This window comes from Meriones unguiculatus, chromosome 14 (assembly GCF_030254825.1).
Source record: "Meriones unguiculatus strain TT.TT164.6M chromosome 14, Bangor_MerUng_6.1, whole genome shotgun sequence".
NCBI classification, from domain to species: domain Eukaryota; kingdom Metazoa; phylum Chordata; class Mammalia; order Rodentia; family Muridae; genus Meriones; species Meriones unguiculatus.
The window spans coordinates 2,136,178-2,154,874 of record NC_083361.1 but is presented as its reverse complement, the minus strand read 5'-3'; the positions used below and the strand labels follow the sequence as shown (position 1 = coordinate 2,154,874).

Below are 18,697 nucleotides of genomic sequence, written 5' to 3'. Positions count from 1 at the left end.
AAAAAGAAAATGAATGTGTTCATGTTCAGAGGCTTTTAAACACTTCTGCAAAGTCCCTCTGACCAGGATGATCCTTTAGTTCAAGAGTCTCCTCATGAAGCCAGGGTGAATGGGATGGTTCAGGCAAAGCACCTGGAACAGACTCAGGAAACATGGACCTATGCTTGTTTGTGTCTTGGAGGCAGGGCCTGGCCTCTGGTGTCTGGAAATGCAATCACAGATCTGTCTCACCTGTGGAGAAGGGCATAAAAGCTTCATTTTTCTTCAGTGCCCCATTGGCATCCAGGAAGTGGTCAGGATTGAAGGTATCTGGCTGTTCAAAGAACCGAGGGTCATGAAGAGCTGAACTCAGAATGGGGTACACTTCAGTGTTCTAGGAGGAGTTACAAGATACAAAGATGTTAACATATCCTGAATCCATAAGCAAAGCACTCAGTCCCTAGGAAACACAGAATGCTGGGAAACCACAAACGGTTGGTGATTAGGACATTAGAATGTGCTAGTGGAGTAGAGATGAGGAATCATAGCTGGTCTCACCTTGGGAAGCAGGTACCCTCGGAACCGTGTGTCTTTGATGACTCTGTGTGGCACTCCAATTGGGATGAGGTCTGCAAGTCTCTGAATCTCGTGGATAACTGCCTCAGTGTATGGCATTTTGATGCGGTCATCAAGGGTTGGAAGGCGGTGTGAACCGATCACCTGATCAATCTCCTTTTGGACTTTCTCTGCACAGAAAAGGGAGACAGTGGACTTACCCTACCATCTTTGTAGCAATGATATTGTATTCCTGAGCCAACAACCCATGAAATGGGTGCATCAAGGAGACTCTCCCAAGAAACTCAGTACACTCAACGGTGCAACAACTGTCTCGTTCTTAAGCACCTGTCTCTCTCTGCTCATGTTTAAAACTATATTAAAGCTCTCCTCCATGAGGGTCAACCTCCCCTCATTAGGATTTTTAAAAAGAAAGAGAAATATACTGTGAAGAGCTGCTGCAGAGAGAGACTTCAGAGCAATCATGACGAGGTGAGAGGGGGAGGGAGAAAAGCAGGAGAAAATCTCACCTCTGGAAAGGAGATGCATACACACACACACACACACACACAACGACTTCATGTGGAATTTTAAATTAAGAACTTGAAGCTGTGTCTTCAAGAATATAACAGAGAAGTAAAACAATCCATCAACAGATGCCTAAAATGGATACATAAGAAAATCAAAGGATAAATCAATTAATAAATGGACAGATTCATGAGTTAATGGAGCAAATATATTAAACACTACATTAGGTATTCAACTTGAAAGTCAATAGGTGATTCAATTAGAGAATAATGGAAGAATGGATAGACAAATAAAAGAAGAATTCAAAGGCTGCTTAGTGAAAGAAATGAAACCTGTTGACAGAAGGATAGGTGAGGGTGTGAATGCATCAGTGGCAAATAGCTTATTCAGCTCTGCTGATCAAAGGAAAAATTCTTAAGTTGATTATTTGAAACTAATGGAATGCCTCCTTGGGTGACTAAAGAGTTAATGACTACGCTAATAGTTATTCAGTGGACTGGTATATGGTTGAGTGAGTAGATGCTGGAGGCAGGGGTGTGTATTTGTGTGTGTGTGCATGCGCACATGTGTGTCGTGTGTGTTCAGTGAGTAGACAGAAGGATGTGAGTAAATGGGTGTTTGGATAGAATTAGGCGTAGGTGGGTGGGAAAATGACTGCGGGATAGGTGGATGGGAGATTGGTTGGTGGGTGGACAAACAGGTGGGTAAATGAGAATAAGTAGATGGATAAAGAGCTGGATGGATAGAAAGATAAATGAATAGACAAATGTAATGATGGAAGGAAGGGAGGGATGAAGGGAGGGAGAGCAGGAAAAAGGAAGGATCAACCTTTATGTGGCAGAAAAAAAAAACAACTTAAATCAGGTCAGCTGAGTGTTCATTCACACACCACTCTGAGGAGTGCCTTAATTTAGAAGTAAACCCAAACATTCAGAGTTCCATGTGTAAGAGGCCCATATCTCTCTCATCCAAACAAACCTCTGCAGCCAAAAGGGAGCTAGAAGATGCTCAAAATCTCCACCTGTGGCTCACCTGCTACATGGGGGAACTTGAGCATGAGCAGGAAGCCATAGCGGAGTGTGGTGCTGCTGGTCTCAGTGCCAGCAAAGAAGAGAGAGAGCACGGAGATCACAAGATTCTGGTGGTGGAACTCCGTGTGTTGGTTGGACTTCTCCTGGTTCCAGATGGAGAGAAAAGGGAGGGTCAGGGGTGATTGGGCTTTGCAGGGTGAAGCACATGCATTTCTGGTCGCTGTCTTTCTGTCTGCGAGTCTCACACTATCTGGACTGCTTGGCATTTCTCTACCCTTCACAATATCCCTTGGCTTCCATCTTCTTCTCTCTCTACTTTGCTCTTTGGGAGTTTATCATGTTTTTCCTCACAGGCTCTTTCTTCCCCTCCAGTCTTTCTGCTTTTTGCCATTTGCCCTGTGTTTCTTCCCTGGCCATATGACTTCTTTCTTTCCCTGTTTCATTTTCTCCTCCCTTTCTCTTTATTTCATTATCCATGTGATTCTGCATCTCCTCTATTCCATTTTCTATCTCTCCTCACCATCCTCTGTTTCCCCTCCCTCCTTTCCTCTAATCACACTCCCATCCTTCATTTGCCCCCATCCTCTCTTTCAACCATTCAGGACGGACTTACCTTCTCCATGCGTAGAAGGTAGGTATCGATGAAGTCTCGTGGAGCACTGGGGTCCAAGGTCGCCCTGTGCTTCTCCACATTATGGCCAATGTATTCAAGGATTTCCTGCAGGTTTTTAGAGATTTGTCTGTGGGTCCCAGGAAAGTACTTCAGGAAGCCAGGGAAGAGCTCAAACACCTGCGAGAAAAAGGGCCCAGGAGGTCACCTGGAGCTATCAAGTCTCAAGAAGCAAACTGTATTCCTAGGTCCCAATATTTCATAAAAGACTGTTCTCCCTTTTTCCATCCTCTCTTCTTCCCTCCCTCTCTCCTCCCTTCCTTGCTCATCTTCTCTTGTTTCTTCATTTTCACTCACATGCACAAATACACACAGCGTGCTATCAGACTATCTATCTGCATCTTTCTCCAGCACTAACTTATCTTGTATTCTCTATCTCTTTTTCTCTCCTCTTTCTCCTAAACCATCATTTTGGTTTTGTTTGTTTTGTTTTGTTTTCAATCATGGTCTCCTGGTTCTAATTGGTTTACTCATTTATGTGCTTGTTTGTTTGTTTGTTTTGGTTTTGGTTTTTTGAGGCAAGGTTTCTCTGTGTAACCCTGAGTGTCCTAGAACTCATTCTGTAGACCAGGCTGGTCTCAAACTCAGAGATCTGCTTGCTTCTGCCTCCCAAGTGCTGGGATTAAAGGCATAGGCCACCACTTCCCAGTAGGCCTCCTGTTTTTCAGACTGTGCTCAAACTCAGTGCTTATGCAAAGATGGCCAAGAACTCTGATCTCCCATGCAGTAGGATTGAATATGTGTACCACCAAACCTGACTTCCATTGTGCTAGGGATGAACGCAGGAATTAATACATGACAAGTCCTCTGCTCTCTTAGCCACAGACAGCCACAGCCCCATGTCGTCATTCCCTTTATGTCTGGATGCCTCTACATTGTTACATTCTTGTCTATCCATCCTGTTAACCATCCCTCCCTCCCTCCTGGTCTCAACCCCCTTGTCTCTCCATGTTGTCTCAGCCTTTCTTCCTGCCTTAAGACACTCCCTTCTTCACCCACAAAGCAGCCTCTTGTTTTCTCTGCCATGGATTCTGCCCTCTTCCCACCCACTGACCTGGCTGGAGAATGAGCTTAAGAGTGAAAAGGTGCAATAGAACAGTTCCAGCAGGCGCAGGAACTGGCGGTCTTTGTAGTCAAAGCGCTCTCCAAAGACAATGGAGCAGATGATGTTGGCTGTGATGCACTGGAAGAGAAACGTGGTGTCCAGGGGCGCTCCTGGATAATGAGAAGGCATGGTGTCAAGAACTGGGGAACATTTGGCTTTAGCCCCATCTCTGTAAAGCTGTTGCCACCACTCACTACTCAAAAAAAAAAAAAAAAAAAAAAAAAAAACAAAAAAAAACACCAGCTGCTAACACTGTAGCTATGGGCAACAGCTCCTGCACTCAGTGTTGGATGTGCCATTTTCTTTAATTTTCTCATGGTTATTACACATAAGATGCAATGCTATTAGTGAAGGGACATTAGCCCACACCAGCACATGGCTATGGTAGGACTTGTCCTTCCCCACTCCCTCTCATTGCTAAAAACTGTTATATTACATTCCTCAAGCTTGCTCCCAAGGTCTATTCCCTCATTTGGCTACTTCCTCCTCCTAAAGCTGACTACCATGGTCCAGCTATCAAATATTGAAGTCCGGCAATGGTAATTCCCCTTTAGCTCACCTAACTAACATGCGCCATTAAAATTAAACACCTCATCCTAAAACAGAGTTCCCCTTTACCTTTACCATCCACCATTTGCTTATGGGGTACATCTGTCTTCTCCCTAACCAGAGGCCATCTCCTGTGCCCCAAAGACAAATACCTCTTATCCATCTCCCCTGCCACTTTTATTCTTCTCCTTCTCCCTATTCCTCTATCTCCTGTCTTTGTTCCTCGTCACTGCCCTATGTCTCTCTGGGGCAAATAAGTCTCCTTTGTACTGAGAATTTGGTCTTGAGGTGTCCTGGGCCGATCCTTTTCCTTTTGATTAGTATATACAGAGAAGGTAGCTAATTTCACCATGACAACACAGCTCCTCAAAACTGGGACCAGGATTCAGACCTGGGGAGCTTTCAGACAGCATGTGTGGTTAGTCTCCATGCTGCACCTCCTCCCAGGTCACCATTCTGACTGTGAGCTCATTGTTAAATCTGTCTGGCAGGAATGGTACAGACAAAGGTTCGGGGATTGCCTGTGCGGGATTAGAAGTCTCTCCTCTCTGGGTCTTCTTCCAATCCTTCTCTGATTTTAGACTCAGAGTTGTTTCAAGAACCATCAACATCTGTCACCTGCTGCCTTTGAATTCTAGGTCCAATCATGGGCCCTCATGAGATGTCTTCAGTCCAGCAATATTGGGCCAGCATTGCCTCCCTTTCTGGGGCTCACCTGTCTGTCACCTGATTGAGTCCTCTGCAGATTGCAGGTCTGTCTTTATCTGTCTCTCTCGTTTTCTGTCTAACTGTTTTGAAGCATTTCCATCTCTTTCTCTTTGTCCCTTCCCCTACCTACTCCCCCCTTACCTGCCCCTGCTCTCTGTCCCCATCACTTCTGCTCTCTCTCCTTTTTGGTCCCTCTTTCTATCTCATCTTCCTGGTCACTTTGTCACCCTGTTTTCTCCTGTCTTTCTAGAGAAGGAATCTCTAGATTCCTTCTGCTCCCTTCCAGCCTCTGCAGGGACATCTCAGAATCTCCTGAGAAATGACAAACACCAGTATGAAGGAATGGGGTGCTAACAAAGGACTGTGTCACCAGTACTCTACTGTTATGATGTTTCAAAAAAACCACCAAGAAATGCCTATGGCTGCCACAAAGTAAAACAACCCATGGACCTCTTTGCTCACTGCTCAGCAGATCAGCACATCCACGGTGTGTGTGGCGGGGGCAGCATGTTCCTATTTCCATCACTTGACTGGGATATATAATGTGTTTTCAGACTGTTTCATATAACCAAGATGGCCTCAAACACCATATAAAGTCAAGGATGATCTCAAATCTCTATGTTCCTGCCTCCATATCAGGTACACTAAGATGGCCAGCATGACCACTGTGCCAACATATGGTGTTAGGGATCAGACTGAGCCGTGTGCATGCTGGGCTATACCCACAGTGTAACTACTTTTTTTTTGAGACCATATCTCATGATGGAGCCAAGCTGGCTTTGCTCTTATCTGTCTCTTGCCCTTGAGTGTTAGAATGACAGGCTTGTGCTACCATGATAGACTGACATACAGTCTTAACCCTGGCATCAGCTTCCCTGTGGTGAAGTAGCTGGCATGCTAATCTCTCATTTGTGTCTGAGGGTTATTCTTGGACACCAGGAAGTTCACTTTTTTCCCTTTCTTTCTGTATTATTTTCTATCCACCATTGTGCGTGTTTGTGTGTGCATGACTGTGTATACGTGAGTGTGTGTTTGTGTGTGTGTTTCCCTGCTCATGTATGACTCTGTCTTTCTTTGGCTGTGCACTCATGTCCCTGCTTCACCACCATCCTTTAATCCTCTTCTCCAAGTTCTGCAGGACTCACCCTGGGATTTCCTCAGCTCCTCCACCAGACATTGGGCCTCCTCCTGAATCCGCTCCTCCACACTTCGCTTCCCCATCCCAAAGTCGCTCATGGTTGCTAGAGAGAATCGCCGGAGTGTCTTCCAGCGTTCCCCATTGGAAAAGATCACACCTGAGAAAGTAGGAGAAGCGAGAGCAGCTTACATTGGAAGTTCAAAGAGACCTGGGCCCTTCCCTACTTCTTACCCTCACTTTCTTCAGATTTACTTCTCTCCGTGCCCATTTTCCATCCCATTTCATCCCAACATCTGAGATGCTTACCATACTCATGAAAGACAGGCTTAATCACAGCAATTGTCCCCCGGCCAGAGAAAGCCTCCGCGTGGTCCACCAGGGCCTCCCTAATGGCCTCTGTCCCACACAAAATGACCACAGGCCTCGGTCCCAGGTACACCGTGAACACATCTCCATATTTTTCTCGAAGCTGCCAAACATAAAGGTACCAAGGTGTGGTAAGCCACCAAAGACGTTGTTGTTAAACTGTGAAAACACTTAAATACAGATTGGAAAGGGCTCCTTCTCCCCTGGTCGCCCTCCTGCTTCTACAGACCTACGAGGTGACGGGTTAGCTCGCCACCCAGCAGCTCTGCACTGATTGGATGGACATTCAAGGCAGTACTAGGCCGCAGTGCTGCTGTGGGTGTGGGGCCCATGCCCCAAGCTCAGCACTAAGGGAGTAAAGAAGGTGGATCAGGAATTTAACATCATCTCTGGCTGCTGTTGAGCTGGAGGCTAGACTGGGCTACATGAAACCTTGTCTCAAAAATAAACAAGATATATCAAAGAACGTGGCTCTGCTGGGCAGTTCAAAGGGGCTAACACTGGGTAGCAGCCACCATTAAGTCTTGGTCCACCATTAAATTCTCTCATCAGGAAGAGTCTGATTCTGCCAGGAGGGCGGGATGCCCCAAGGCCTGGTGGCTTGAGGAAGAATGGCCTCCATGTGCTCATATATTTGAATGCTTGGTCACCAGGAGGAGGCACTATTGGAAAAGATTAGAAGGATTGGAAGGTATGGCCTTATGGAGGAAATGTGTCATTAAGGGTTAGGATTTCAGGTTTTAAAAGCTCATGACAGGCCCAGAGATCCTCTCTCTGCCTACCAAGCAGGAAGTAGCTCTCAGCTAATGCTCCAGCTCCTGCCATGCCTGGTGTCATGCTTTGGCCATGATGATAATGAAAGATAAGAATGATGACAGTCTCTGAGACTACACTCAAACCCTCACTAAACGCTGTCTTGTAAGAGCTTCCTTGACCGTGGTGTCACTCCACAGCAACTGGGACCCTGAATAACAAGTGCTGGAAGGGAACAGCACTGGTCTACTTTAAAATGATGGTGAAAGATCTTTGCTGAAAATCTCCCACTTACCCAAAGGGCCAGACCTGAAGTTCCTGACTCTGTAAAATTGGTTTAATTTCGCAGAGTCTAATGTGGGGATTGGACTAAAAGAGATGTACAGATGACAGTACATGTGGATGGCTGGTGCACAAGGTCTACAGAAGCTGATAAAATGTTCTGCGTGAAGGCAGCTTTTCTAGGGCATGGATCAAAACCATATGCACACTGGGTTTTTCATTATTTCTCAGGTATTTGGAGTAAATTCACACTGGTGAGGAGAGGGGGCCTAACCTGCCGTTTTAGATCTGGATACAGCTACATGTAGACACAGACGTGGCTATGATATGGGTATGTGCATATATGGTTGTTAATACAGATATAGACATGGCTATGATATGGGTGTGTGTATGTGTGGATATGGATGTAAATACAGCCATAGATGCAGGTCAGTGCCCTTCAGTCAGACCAGCTGTTCCTGGCTTCTCATCCTTCCTGTGACCCAGCTTCAAACTGTTCAGTGCCCCCAACAACATTCAGAGAGAATGGCCCTGACCCAGCCACTGGGTCATCAGGTAAGAGAAAGTGGTAGTCACCTAGTAATGGCCCTGAATGGGATCATGACTACAGTGCACACAGTTGGGTAACCACCTGGCAATGCAACCATCTCTGGGCATCTACAGGAAATTGCTCCCAGGAATATCAAAACTCCCCAGTGCTGAAAGCCCTTGAAGAGACTGGAGCGTGTTTGCAAAGAACCCATCCTCATCCTCTTGTAAGCTTTAGCAAAGTGTAGATTTTGAAGCTGCTAATAGATTCAATGCTATGAAAATGGTCAGTGCCCAATGTTATTTATGAAATACTGCTAAGAAAAAAAATCTCTATACATGCTTGATTTATGTGTGTTTATGTTTCAAAGCAAGATCTCCCTATGTAGCCAGGCTGACATGGGACTCACTATGTAGCTTATGGTGTCTCAGATCTGTCATTCTCCTGTCTCGGTCTCTGATGTGCTGGAGTTGGAGGTGTGAGCCATACCTGGCCCTGAATGCATTTCCTCTAAGTATTTTCAGTCCACAGCTGACTGAATCTGCTTGTGGAGAATCTCTTTACGGAGAATACGCTACAATATTTGAAGCTGAACACAAGTGTACAGAGAGACTGCATCTCCAGATGCCTGTACAACAAGAACTCATGCTGTGTTCACCAAATGACTAAACCAGCTTAGTCCTAGAAGCCTTCTTACAACTTGACACCAGACTAAAAGCGACAAGGCCACACCACAGAATGTTATACAACAACGTATTGACAACCCAGCTCTCAGGTCAGGGATAGAAATAATCACCAACTTAATGTTGGCATAAAGGCAAATTCTGCTTACATTTGCTGTTATCTCAATGAAGTCTGAGCACAGGGAAAGTCAACTCACTGTGTCAGAAGAGTGAGAAGGTAGTGACCAGAGGGCATAAGACAGGAACCAAACTTAATGTTAACTGATCTGCACGTTGAGGATAAGAATGTGTTCACTGAGAAGAAGGTAAATTCTTTTGTGTTTGGTTTAAGGTTCTGTAAATATCTGTTAGATCCATTTGATTCATGACCTCTGCTAGAGTCATTGTTTCTTTGTTTAATTTCTGTTTTGTTGACCTGTCCTTTGTTGAGAGTGGGGTGTTGAAATCTCCCACTATTAATGTGTGGGGATCTATGTGTGGTTTAAGTTTTATCAATGTTTCTTTTATAAGTGTGGGTGCCCTTGTATTTGGGGCATAGATGTTCAGGATTGTGATGTCTTCCTGATGGAATTTTCCCGTGATGAGTATGAAGTGTCCTTCCCCATCTCTTTTGATTAATTTTGGTTGAAAGTCTATTTTATCAGATATTAGAATGGCTACTCCTGCCTGCTTCTTGGGTCCATTTGCTTGGAAAGCCAGTTTCCGGCCCTTTCCCCTCAAGTAATATCTATCTTTGTGACTTAGGTGTGTTTCTTGTATGCAACAGATTGCTGGGTCTTGTTTATGCATCCATTCTGTTAGTCTGTGTCTTTTTCTTGGAGAATTGAGTCCATTGAAGTTGAGAGAGATTGATGACCAGTGGCTGTTAGATCCTTTGATTTTGATGTTGGCTGTGGTAATAAGTTTGTGTGCTTGGTTGCTTTTTGTTTTACTGTTAACTATTTCCTGTGTTTCTTTGAAAGTAGCTAGTTTTCTTGGGTTGCATTATTCCTTCTAGTGTCTTCTGTATCACTGGATTTGTGTGTAGGTATTGTTGAAATTTGTTTTTGTCATTGAATATCTTGCTTTCTCTGTCTATGAGCACTGAGAGTTTTGCTGGGTATAGTAGCCTGGGCTGACATATGTGTTCTCTTAGGGCCTGCATGATATCTGTCCCTTCTGGCTTTCATAGTCCCTGTTGAGAAGTCAGGTGTGATTCTGATTGGTTTGCCATTATATGTTACTTGGCCTTTTTCCCTTGCAGCTTTTAGTATTTTTTCTTTGTTCTGTGTATTTACTGTTTTGATTACTATGTGGTGGGATAATTTTCTTTTCTGGTTTAATTTATTGGGAGTTCTGTAGGCCTCATGTATTCTTATTGGCCTCTCCTTTAACTTGGGGAAATTTTCTTCAAAGATTTTGTTGAAAATATTTTCTGGGCCTTGGAGGAGGGAATGTTCTTTTTCCTCTATTCCTATTATTCTTAGGTTTTTGACTTTTTATGTTGTTTTTCATTTCTTGGACAGTCTGTGTCAGAAATTTTTTAGATTTAACATTTTCTTTGACAGATACATTGATTTCTTCCATTGTATCTTCCACACCTGATGAGATTCTTCCATCTTTTGTAGTCTATTGGTTATTCTTACCTCTGTAGTTCCTGTTTTCTTCCCTAAGATCTTTCTCTCCACAATTTCCTCCATTTGTGTTTTCTTTAATTTTTCGAATTCTATCTTCAAATCTTGAACCATTTTGTTGATTTCCATCACCTGTCTGACTGTATTTTCCTGTTTTTCCTTCAATTCCTTCAGCTGCTTGTTTGAACAATCCTCTGTTTCTTTTATTTCTTTCATTGATTTAAGTATTTCTTCTCTAAAGGCCACAAACTGTTTGGCTGCACCTTCCTGTATTTCTTTATGGATGGCCATAATCTGTTTGACTTTATTTTCCTCTAGTTCTTTATGCATTTTATTTGTTTCCTCTATTACCCTCTTCATAAGCATAGATGTTAGGTCATCTTCTTGAATTTCAATTATACTGGGGTGTCCAGGGTTACTTGCCCCTGGATAACAGGGTTCTGGAGATGCCATATTGCTTTGTCTTTTGTTAGCTGAGCTTTTACATTGGCCTCTACCCATTGGGCTATCTTAGGTGTTGGGTGTTAGTTTCTAGTGGTTCCTGGAATCCTGTGGTAGAGAGAATCCCCTTGGCAGGAAGATGGTTTTTCCTGAAGGAAGGCTCCTCAGCTTTTGGGGTATGGTCACTGAATGGAGAGTGTTGCTCAGGAGTTGCCACAGCTCACCTCAAACATACAGACCTGAGTGGTAACTGTGGTTCTTGTTAGTCCAGAGGGCTCTCCTCTTACCTGGAGAAGTCCTAGAGACAGCTGCCCTGCTTCTGGGTTTCTTGCTGTAAATTTAGTGAACTGCTGTTGTAACCTGGGTGTCCCGTGGTTTTGACAGTTTTGTTAGGGATAACTGGTTGCCCCTTGGAGCAGTATCTGGGGGATGATCTCAGAGATCCCAGACTTCTGTAGGTCTGAGGTTGGGGCTCTGTGCCCAAGTACACAAGTGTTAATCAGTGGTAGGTGAGTACCACTCTCATGGGAGCAACAGGCTAGCTGGTGCACAGCAAGTCCCTGTCTGTGGGACCTTTTCCAAGGATATACTGGGTGGCCTAAGTCTGTCTCCATTTGCTTCCTTCCCTGTGGAGTTTTCTCCCGACAGGGACTACCTGCCCCAAAATAGACCACATGGTTGGTCACAAAGCGAGCCTCAACAGATACAAGAAGATTGAAATACTCCCTTGTATCCTATCTGATCACCATGGAATAAATCTGGACCTCAACAACAACAGAAATAACAAAAAGGCTACACACACATGGAAACTGAACAACTTGTTAACAAATGACAACTGAGTCAGGGAAGAAATAAAGAAATTAAAGTCTTTCTAGAATTCAACAAAAATGAAGGCCCAACATACCCAAACATGTGGGACACAATGAAAGCAGTGCTAAGAGGAAAGTTCATAGCACTAAGTGCCTTCAAGAAGAAATTCAAGACATCTCATTCAAGCAACTTAATGGCTCACCTAAAAACCCTAGAAAAAAAAAAAAAGAGAAGCAAACGCACCAAAAAGGAGTAGATGGCTGGAAATAATTAAACTCAGGGCTGAAATCAATAAACTAGAAACAAATAAAACAGTTCAAAGAATCAATGAACCAAGAGCTGGTTCTTGGAGAAAATCAACAAGATCGACAAACCCTTAGCCAAGCTAACTAAAAGACAGAGAAACAACATCCAAATCAACAAAATCAGAAATGAAAAGGGGGACATAACTACAGACACTGAGGAAATCCAAACAATCATTAGGACTTACTTCAAAAGCCTATATGCCACAAAATTTGAAAATCTAAATGAAATGGACAATTTTCTTGATCAATTCCACTTACCAAAGCTGAATCAAGACCAGGTAAACCAAGTAAATAGTCCTATATCCCCAAAGGAAATAGAAGCAGTCATCAAAAGTCTCCCATCCAAAAAAAGCCCAGGACCAGATGGTTTCAGCACAGAATTCTACTAGACCTTCAAAGAAGAGCTAACTCCAGTTCTCTTCAAACTACTCCACAAAATAGAAACAGAATGAACACTACCAAACTCATTCTATGAAGCCACAGTCACCTTGGTACCTAAACCTCACAAAGACCCAACAAAGAAAGAGAATTTCAGGCCAGTCTCCCTTATGAACATTGATGCAAAAATACTCAACAAAATACTTGCAAACTGACTCCAAGAACACATCAAAAATATCATCCACTATGACCAAGTAGGCTTCATCCCAGGTATACAGGGGTGGTTCAGTATATAAAAATCCATCAATGTAATCCACCATTTTAACATACTGAAAGAAAAAAAAACACACGATAATCTCCCTAGATGCTGAAAACACATTTCCCAAAATCCAACATCCATTCATGTTTAAAGTATAGGAGAGATCAGGGATACAAGGCACATATCTAAACACAGTAAAGGCAATATACAGCAAACCTATAGCCAACATCAAACTCAATGGAGAGAAACTTAAAGCAATCCCACTGAAATAAGGGACAAGGCCCACTCTCTCCATATCTCTTCAACATAGTTCTGGAAGTCCTTGCTAGAGCAATAAGACAGTTAAAAAAGATCAAGGGGATACAAATTGGAAAGGAAGAAGTTAAAGTATCACTATTTGCAGATGATATAATAGTATACCTGAGTGACCCGAAAAACTCTACCAGGGAACTCCTACAGCTGATAAACACCTTCAGCAAAGTGGCCAGATACAAAATTAACTCAAAAAAATCAGTAGCCCTCTGATTTTTGTATACAGCCCTCCTGTATACAAAGGACAAAAGGGTTGAGAAAGAAATTAGGGAAACAACACCCTTCACAATAGCCACAAATGACATAAAGTACCACAGAGTAACCCTAACCAAGAAAGTCAACGACTTGTATGAAAAAAATTTCAAGTCTCTAAAGAAAGAATTAGAAGAAGATATCAGAAGATGGAAAGATCTCCCATGCTCATGGCTTGGCAGGATTAACATAGGAAAAATGGCCATCTTACCAAGAGAAATCTAAAGATTCAATGCAATTTCAACCAAATTACCAACAAAATTCTTTACAGACCTTGAAAGAAAAATCCTCAACTTCATATGGAATAACAAGAAACCCAAAATTGCTAAAAAAAAAAAAAAAAAAAAAAAAAATCCTCTTCTCAAGGTATCTCCATCCCTGATCTTAAGCTTAAGCTGTACTATAGAGCAACAGTAACAAAAACTGCATGGTACTGGCATAGAAACAGAATAGTGGATCAATGGAACCAAACAGAAGACCCAGAAATAAACCCACACACTTATGGACACCTGATCTTTGACAAAGATGCCAAAACCATACAATGGAAAAAAGACAGCATCTTCAACAAATGGTGCTGGTCTAACTGAATGTCTACATGTAGAAAATGCAAATACATCCATACTTATCACCCTGCACAAAACTAAAGTCCAAGTGGATCAAAGACCTCAACATAAAACCAGACACATTAAATTGGTTAGAAGAAAAAGTGGGGAAAACCCTAGAACTCATTGGTACAGGAGACAACTTCCAGAACACATCAACAGCACAGGCTCTAAGAGCAACAATCAATAAATGAGACCTCATGGAACTGAAAAGCTTCTGTAAAGCAAAGGACATCATCATCAAAACAAAACCACAGCCTACAGATTGGGAAAGAATCTTCACCAACCCTCTATCTGACAGAGGGCTAATATCCAGTATATATAAAGAACTAAAGAAGCTGAAAAGCAGCAAACCAAGTAATCCAATTAAAAAAAAATGGGGAACTAAACAGAGAATTCTCAATAGAGGAATACTGAATGGCAGAGAAACACCTGAAGACATGCTCAACGTCATTAGCCATTAGGGAAATGCAAATCAAAACAACTCTGAGATTTCACCTTACACCATTCAGAATGGCCAAGATGAAAAACTCAAGTGACAAAACATATTGGAGAGGTTATGGAGAAAGGGGAACCCTCCTCCACTGCTGGTGAGAATGTGAACTTATACAAGACTCTGGAAGTCAATCTGGCGCTTTCTCAGACAACTAGGAATAGCGCTTCCTCAGGATCCAGCTATACCACTCCTGGGCATATATCCAAAAAGGCTCAAGTACACAATAAGGACATTTGCTCAACCATGTTTGTAGCAGCTTTATTTGTAATAGCCAGAAGATGGAAACAACCCAGATGCCCCTCAACTGAAGAATGGATATAGAAATTGTGGTACATCTACACAATGGAATTTTACTCAGCAATGAAAAACAAGGAAATCATGAAATTTGCAGGTAAATGGTGGGACCTGGAAAGGATCATCCTGAGTGAGCTATCGCAGAAGCAGAGAGACACACACAGTATATACTCACTCATATAGACATAGAATATAGGATAAACCTACTAAAATCTGTACGCCTAAAGAAACTAATCAAAAGGGAGGACTCTGGCTAAAAGGCCCAATCACCATCCCAAAAGGCAAAGAGGATGGACATCAGAAGAAAAAGAAAACAGGAAACAAGTTAGGAACCTGCCACGGAGGGCCCTGCAGACTATCAAAGCAGATCCTGAGACTTATGGCCAACTGTTGGGCAGAGTGCATGGAATCCTGTGAAAGAAGTGAGAAATAGTAAGAGCTGGAGAGGACAGGAGCTCCACAAGAAGAGCAACAGAACCAAAAAAAATTTAACACAGGGGTCTTTCCAGAGACTCATATTCCAACCAAGGACTATGCATGGAGATAACCTAGAACCCCTGCACAGATGTAGCCCATGGCAGTTCAGTGTCCAAGTGGGTTCCATAGTAATGGGAACAGGGACTGCCTCTGACATAAACTGATTGGCCTGCTCTTTGATCACCTTCCCCTGAGGGGTGAGCAGCCTTACCACGCCACAGAAGATGACAGTGCAGCCACTCCTGATGAGATCTGATAGACTAGGATCAGGAGGAAGGAGAGGAGGACCTCCCCTATCAGTGAACTTGGGGAGGGGCATGCATGGAGAAGGGGGAGGAAAGGTGGACTAGGAGGGGGGAGAAGGGGTTTATGGGGGGTTACAAAGTGAATAAAATGTAATTAACTAAAATTTAAAAAAAGAATGTGTTCGCTTTGCAAATTCATTGACCCGAGCTGGGTTTAGAACAGCGGTTCTCAGCCTGTGGGTTGTGACACCTGTGGGGGTTGATTGACCCTTCCACAGGAGTCCCCTAAGACCCCCGGGAAGCACAGACATTTACATTGCAACCTATAGCTGTAGTTGAATTTTACAGGAGCCATTGCACTTGGCATTTTCTCCAGAGTGATGACAGTGAACCTTGAAGTAATTTCTTCAGTCAGTGACTGTTTTCTGAAATTCATGGGGTTGCTCTTTCTAGGGAATTTCAGAGCCTCAGCATGACCTCAGTCACAAGCGATTCCTGGCAAACATAGAATGCTTATATTTACTGTGTTGGCTTAGATAACGGTTCCCTAAGACAACTCCTAGTTCACAGTAGAGCTGTTGGTATCCTGAATTGACTTGCTGAAAGGCCTTTGGTGTAACAATTAATAAAAGCCCTTCTTCAAGCTGCTAACCAGTTAGTCCTAGAGGCTTTTCCTAAGCCTGTTACATCTTACAGTGCCTTTCTCTTTCTGATCATCCTGAGCAGCTCAGAACACTGACACACAGCAGTAGCAAACTTGCACTTCTGAGGTAGCCACACAAATGATCTCACGGTTGGGGGTGAGCACAACATGAGGGACTGCATGAAGGTGTCCCAGGGTCGGGAAGGTGGAGAAATACGGTTTTAGAAAGACGAACAACTTCAACACTGTCATAGCTCAAAATTTATAACTGGGGTGGCTGGCGCGACGGCTCAGAGGTTAAGATCGCATGCAGAGGACCTGGGTGTGGCTCCCAGCAGCCACATGGTGCCTCACAACCACTTTTAACTGCAGTTCCAGGGGATACAATGCCCTCTTTTGACCTCTGCAGCCACCAGGTGCACAAATGGTACACAGACATACCTGAAGACAAAAAACACTCTTACACACAAAACAAAAAATGAACATAAAAGAAATCATTTTTAAGGTATAACTGAAGCTGGTGAGGCAGCTCAGGAGCCTGAAGCACCTGATGCCACATCAAGATGGCTGGGGTTTGCATTCCAGTGCCCACTTATGACCCTGGTGCCCTGGGCACACCCATAACCTCGGCTCCAAAGTGGAGGCAGAGACAGGAGATTGTGCGGCTTGCCGGTTTCTGGGTTCAGGGAGAGACCCTGCCTCAAAGGAATGGACAGAGAGAGAGAGGACACCCAATGCCCCATCTGGCCTCCATGCAATAGGTGGGAGCATCCACACACAGTCCACATACACTCAAAGTGACGGTAGGAGTAATAATATCAATAATGGATGATTACAGTTCTTCCCAAACTCTGGGCAGCACTTGCAGAGCTTCCGTCAGACAACATGGCAGTGCCTCTTACCATGGGCATGCCTCTTACCTGCCTACCTTTCTAAGTCCTGATGCAGAAAAACCATGACTTTCCCAAAGCTTTCTTTCTATCACTCGCTCCTTCAGACACAGCCAAAGACTGAGCATGGTTTCCTTGACACTTGAGCTTTCCCTCTCTTTTCTCAAGCTCACCCACTATTTTTTCACATGTGGGCTACTTCCAAATGGCATAGATTCCTCTATCTCCCACCCTTATTAACTAATTAATTAGTTAACACTTCTTAATTAATTGAATTAATGAAACACTTTTTAGGTTCTTTATTTTTTTATTTAATATGATTTATTCACTTTGTATCCCTGCTGTGCCCCCCTCCCTTAACCCCTCCGAATTCCATCCATCCTCCCTCATCTCTTCCCTTCTTCTCCTTCCCCAGGTCACTGATACAGGAGGTTCCTCCTCCCTTCCATCTGACACTAGCCTATCAGGTCTCATCAGGACTGGTTGCATTATCTTCCACTGTGGCTTGGTAACGCTGCCCCCCCTCAGGGGGAGGTAGTCAAAGAGCCAGCCACTGAGTTCATGTCAGAGACAGTCCCTGTTCCCCTTACTAGAGAACCCACATGGTGAGAGAGATGCCATGGGCTACATCTGTGCAGGAATTCTAAGTTATTTCCATATATGGTCCTTGATTGGAGTATCAGTCTCATAAAAGACTCCTGGGCTCAGATTTTATGTTTCTATTGCTCTCCTTGTGGAGCTCCAGTCCCCTTCACATCTTTCTATCTCCCCCATCTTTGATAAGATTCCCTGCACTCTGCCCAAACTTTGGCTATGAGATTCAGCATCTGCTTTCAGAGTCCCTCTGTGGTAGGTTCATGTCCTGCTTCCTGTTTTCACCCTCTTCCGATATCTATCCCATTTGCCTTTCTGAGTGAGGATTGAGCATCTTACCCAGGGTCCTCCTTGCCTAGCTTCTTTAGGTGTACAGATTTTAGTATAATTATCCTATATTATAGATCTAGTATCCACTTATAAGTGAGTATATAACATGTGTGTCTTTCTGCTTCTGGGATACCAAACTCAGGATGATCTTTTCTAGTTCCCACCAGTTGCCTCCAAATTTCATGATTTCCTTGTTTTTAATTGCTGAGTAGTATTCCTTTGTGTAAATGTACCACAATTTCTGTATTCATTCCTCAACTGAGGGGCATCTGGGTTGTTTCCAGCTTCTGCTTATTACAAATAAAGCTGCTTCAAACATGGTTGAGAAAATGTCCTTGTTGTATACTTGAGCATATTTTGGATACATGCCTAGGAGTGGTATAAATAAATCTTGAGGTTGTGCTATTCCTAATTGTCTGAGAAATAACCAGACTGATTTCCAAAGTGGTTGTACAAGTTTACATTCCCATCCAGCAATGGAGGAGGGTTCCCCTTTCTCCACATCCTCTCCAGCATGTGTTGTCACTTGAGATTTTGATCATAGCCATTCTGATGGATATAAGGTGAAATCTCAGGGTTGTTTTGACTTGCATTTCCTTGATGACTAAGGATATTGACCATTTCTTTAAGGCTTTCTCTGCCATTTGATATTCCTCTATTGAGAATTCTCTGTTTAGCTCTGTTCCCCATTTTTTAATTTGATTACTTGATTTGTTGTTTTTCAACTTCTTTAGTTCTTTATATATTCTGGATATTAACCTTCTATTAGATATAGGGTTGGTGAAGATCCTTTCCCTTCTGTAGGCTGTCGTTTTGTTCTGAGGACAGTTATTAACACTTATTAATTCATTAATTTAACACTTATTCATTGTTTAATAAG

General features: G+C 43.2%; 1 protein-coding gene across 3 annotated transcripts in view; it reads right to left on the bottom strand.

The window, feature by feature from the left end:
* LOC110541305 (cytochrome P450 2B1) overlaps positions 1 to 18,697 on the bottom strand; it is a 42,442-nt gene that overhangs the window by 3,178 nt on the left and 20,567 nt on the right. For all 3 annotated transcript variants that reach the window (XM_060366460.1, XM_060366459.1, XM_060366458.1), the window contains 7 exons: positions 6,570 to 6,732; positions 6,271 to 6,420; positions 3,818 to 3,978; positions 2,707 to 2,883; positions 2,095 to 2,236; positions 538 to 725; positions 232 to 373 (listed from right to left, as the gene is read on the bottom strand). In XM_060366460.1, the coding sequence (XP_060222443.1) occupies positions 232 to 373; positions 538 to 725; positions 2,095 to 2,236; positions 2,707 to 2,883; positions 3,818 to 3,978; positions 6,271 to 6,420; positions 6,570 to 6,732 (1,123 nt within the window). The remainder of the gene's footprint in view (positions 1 to 231; positions 374 to 537; positions 726 to 2,094; positions 2,237 to 2,706; positions 2,884 to 3,817; positions 3,979 to 6,270; positions 6,421 to 6,569; positions 6,733 to 18,697) is intronic.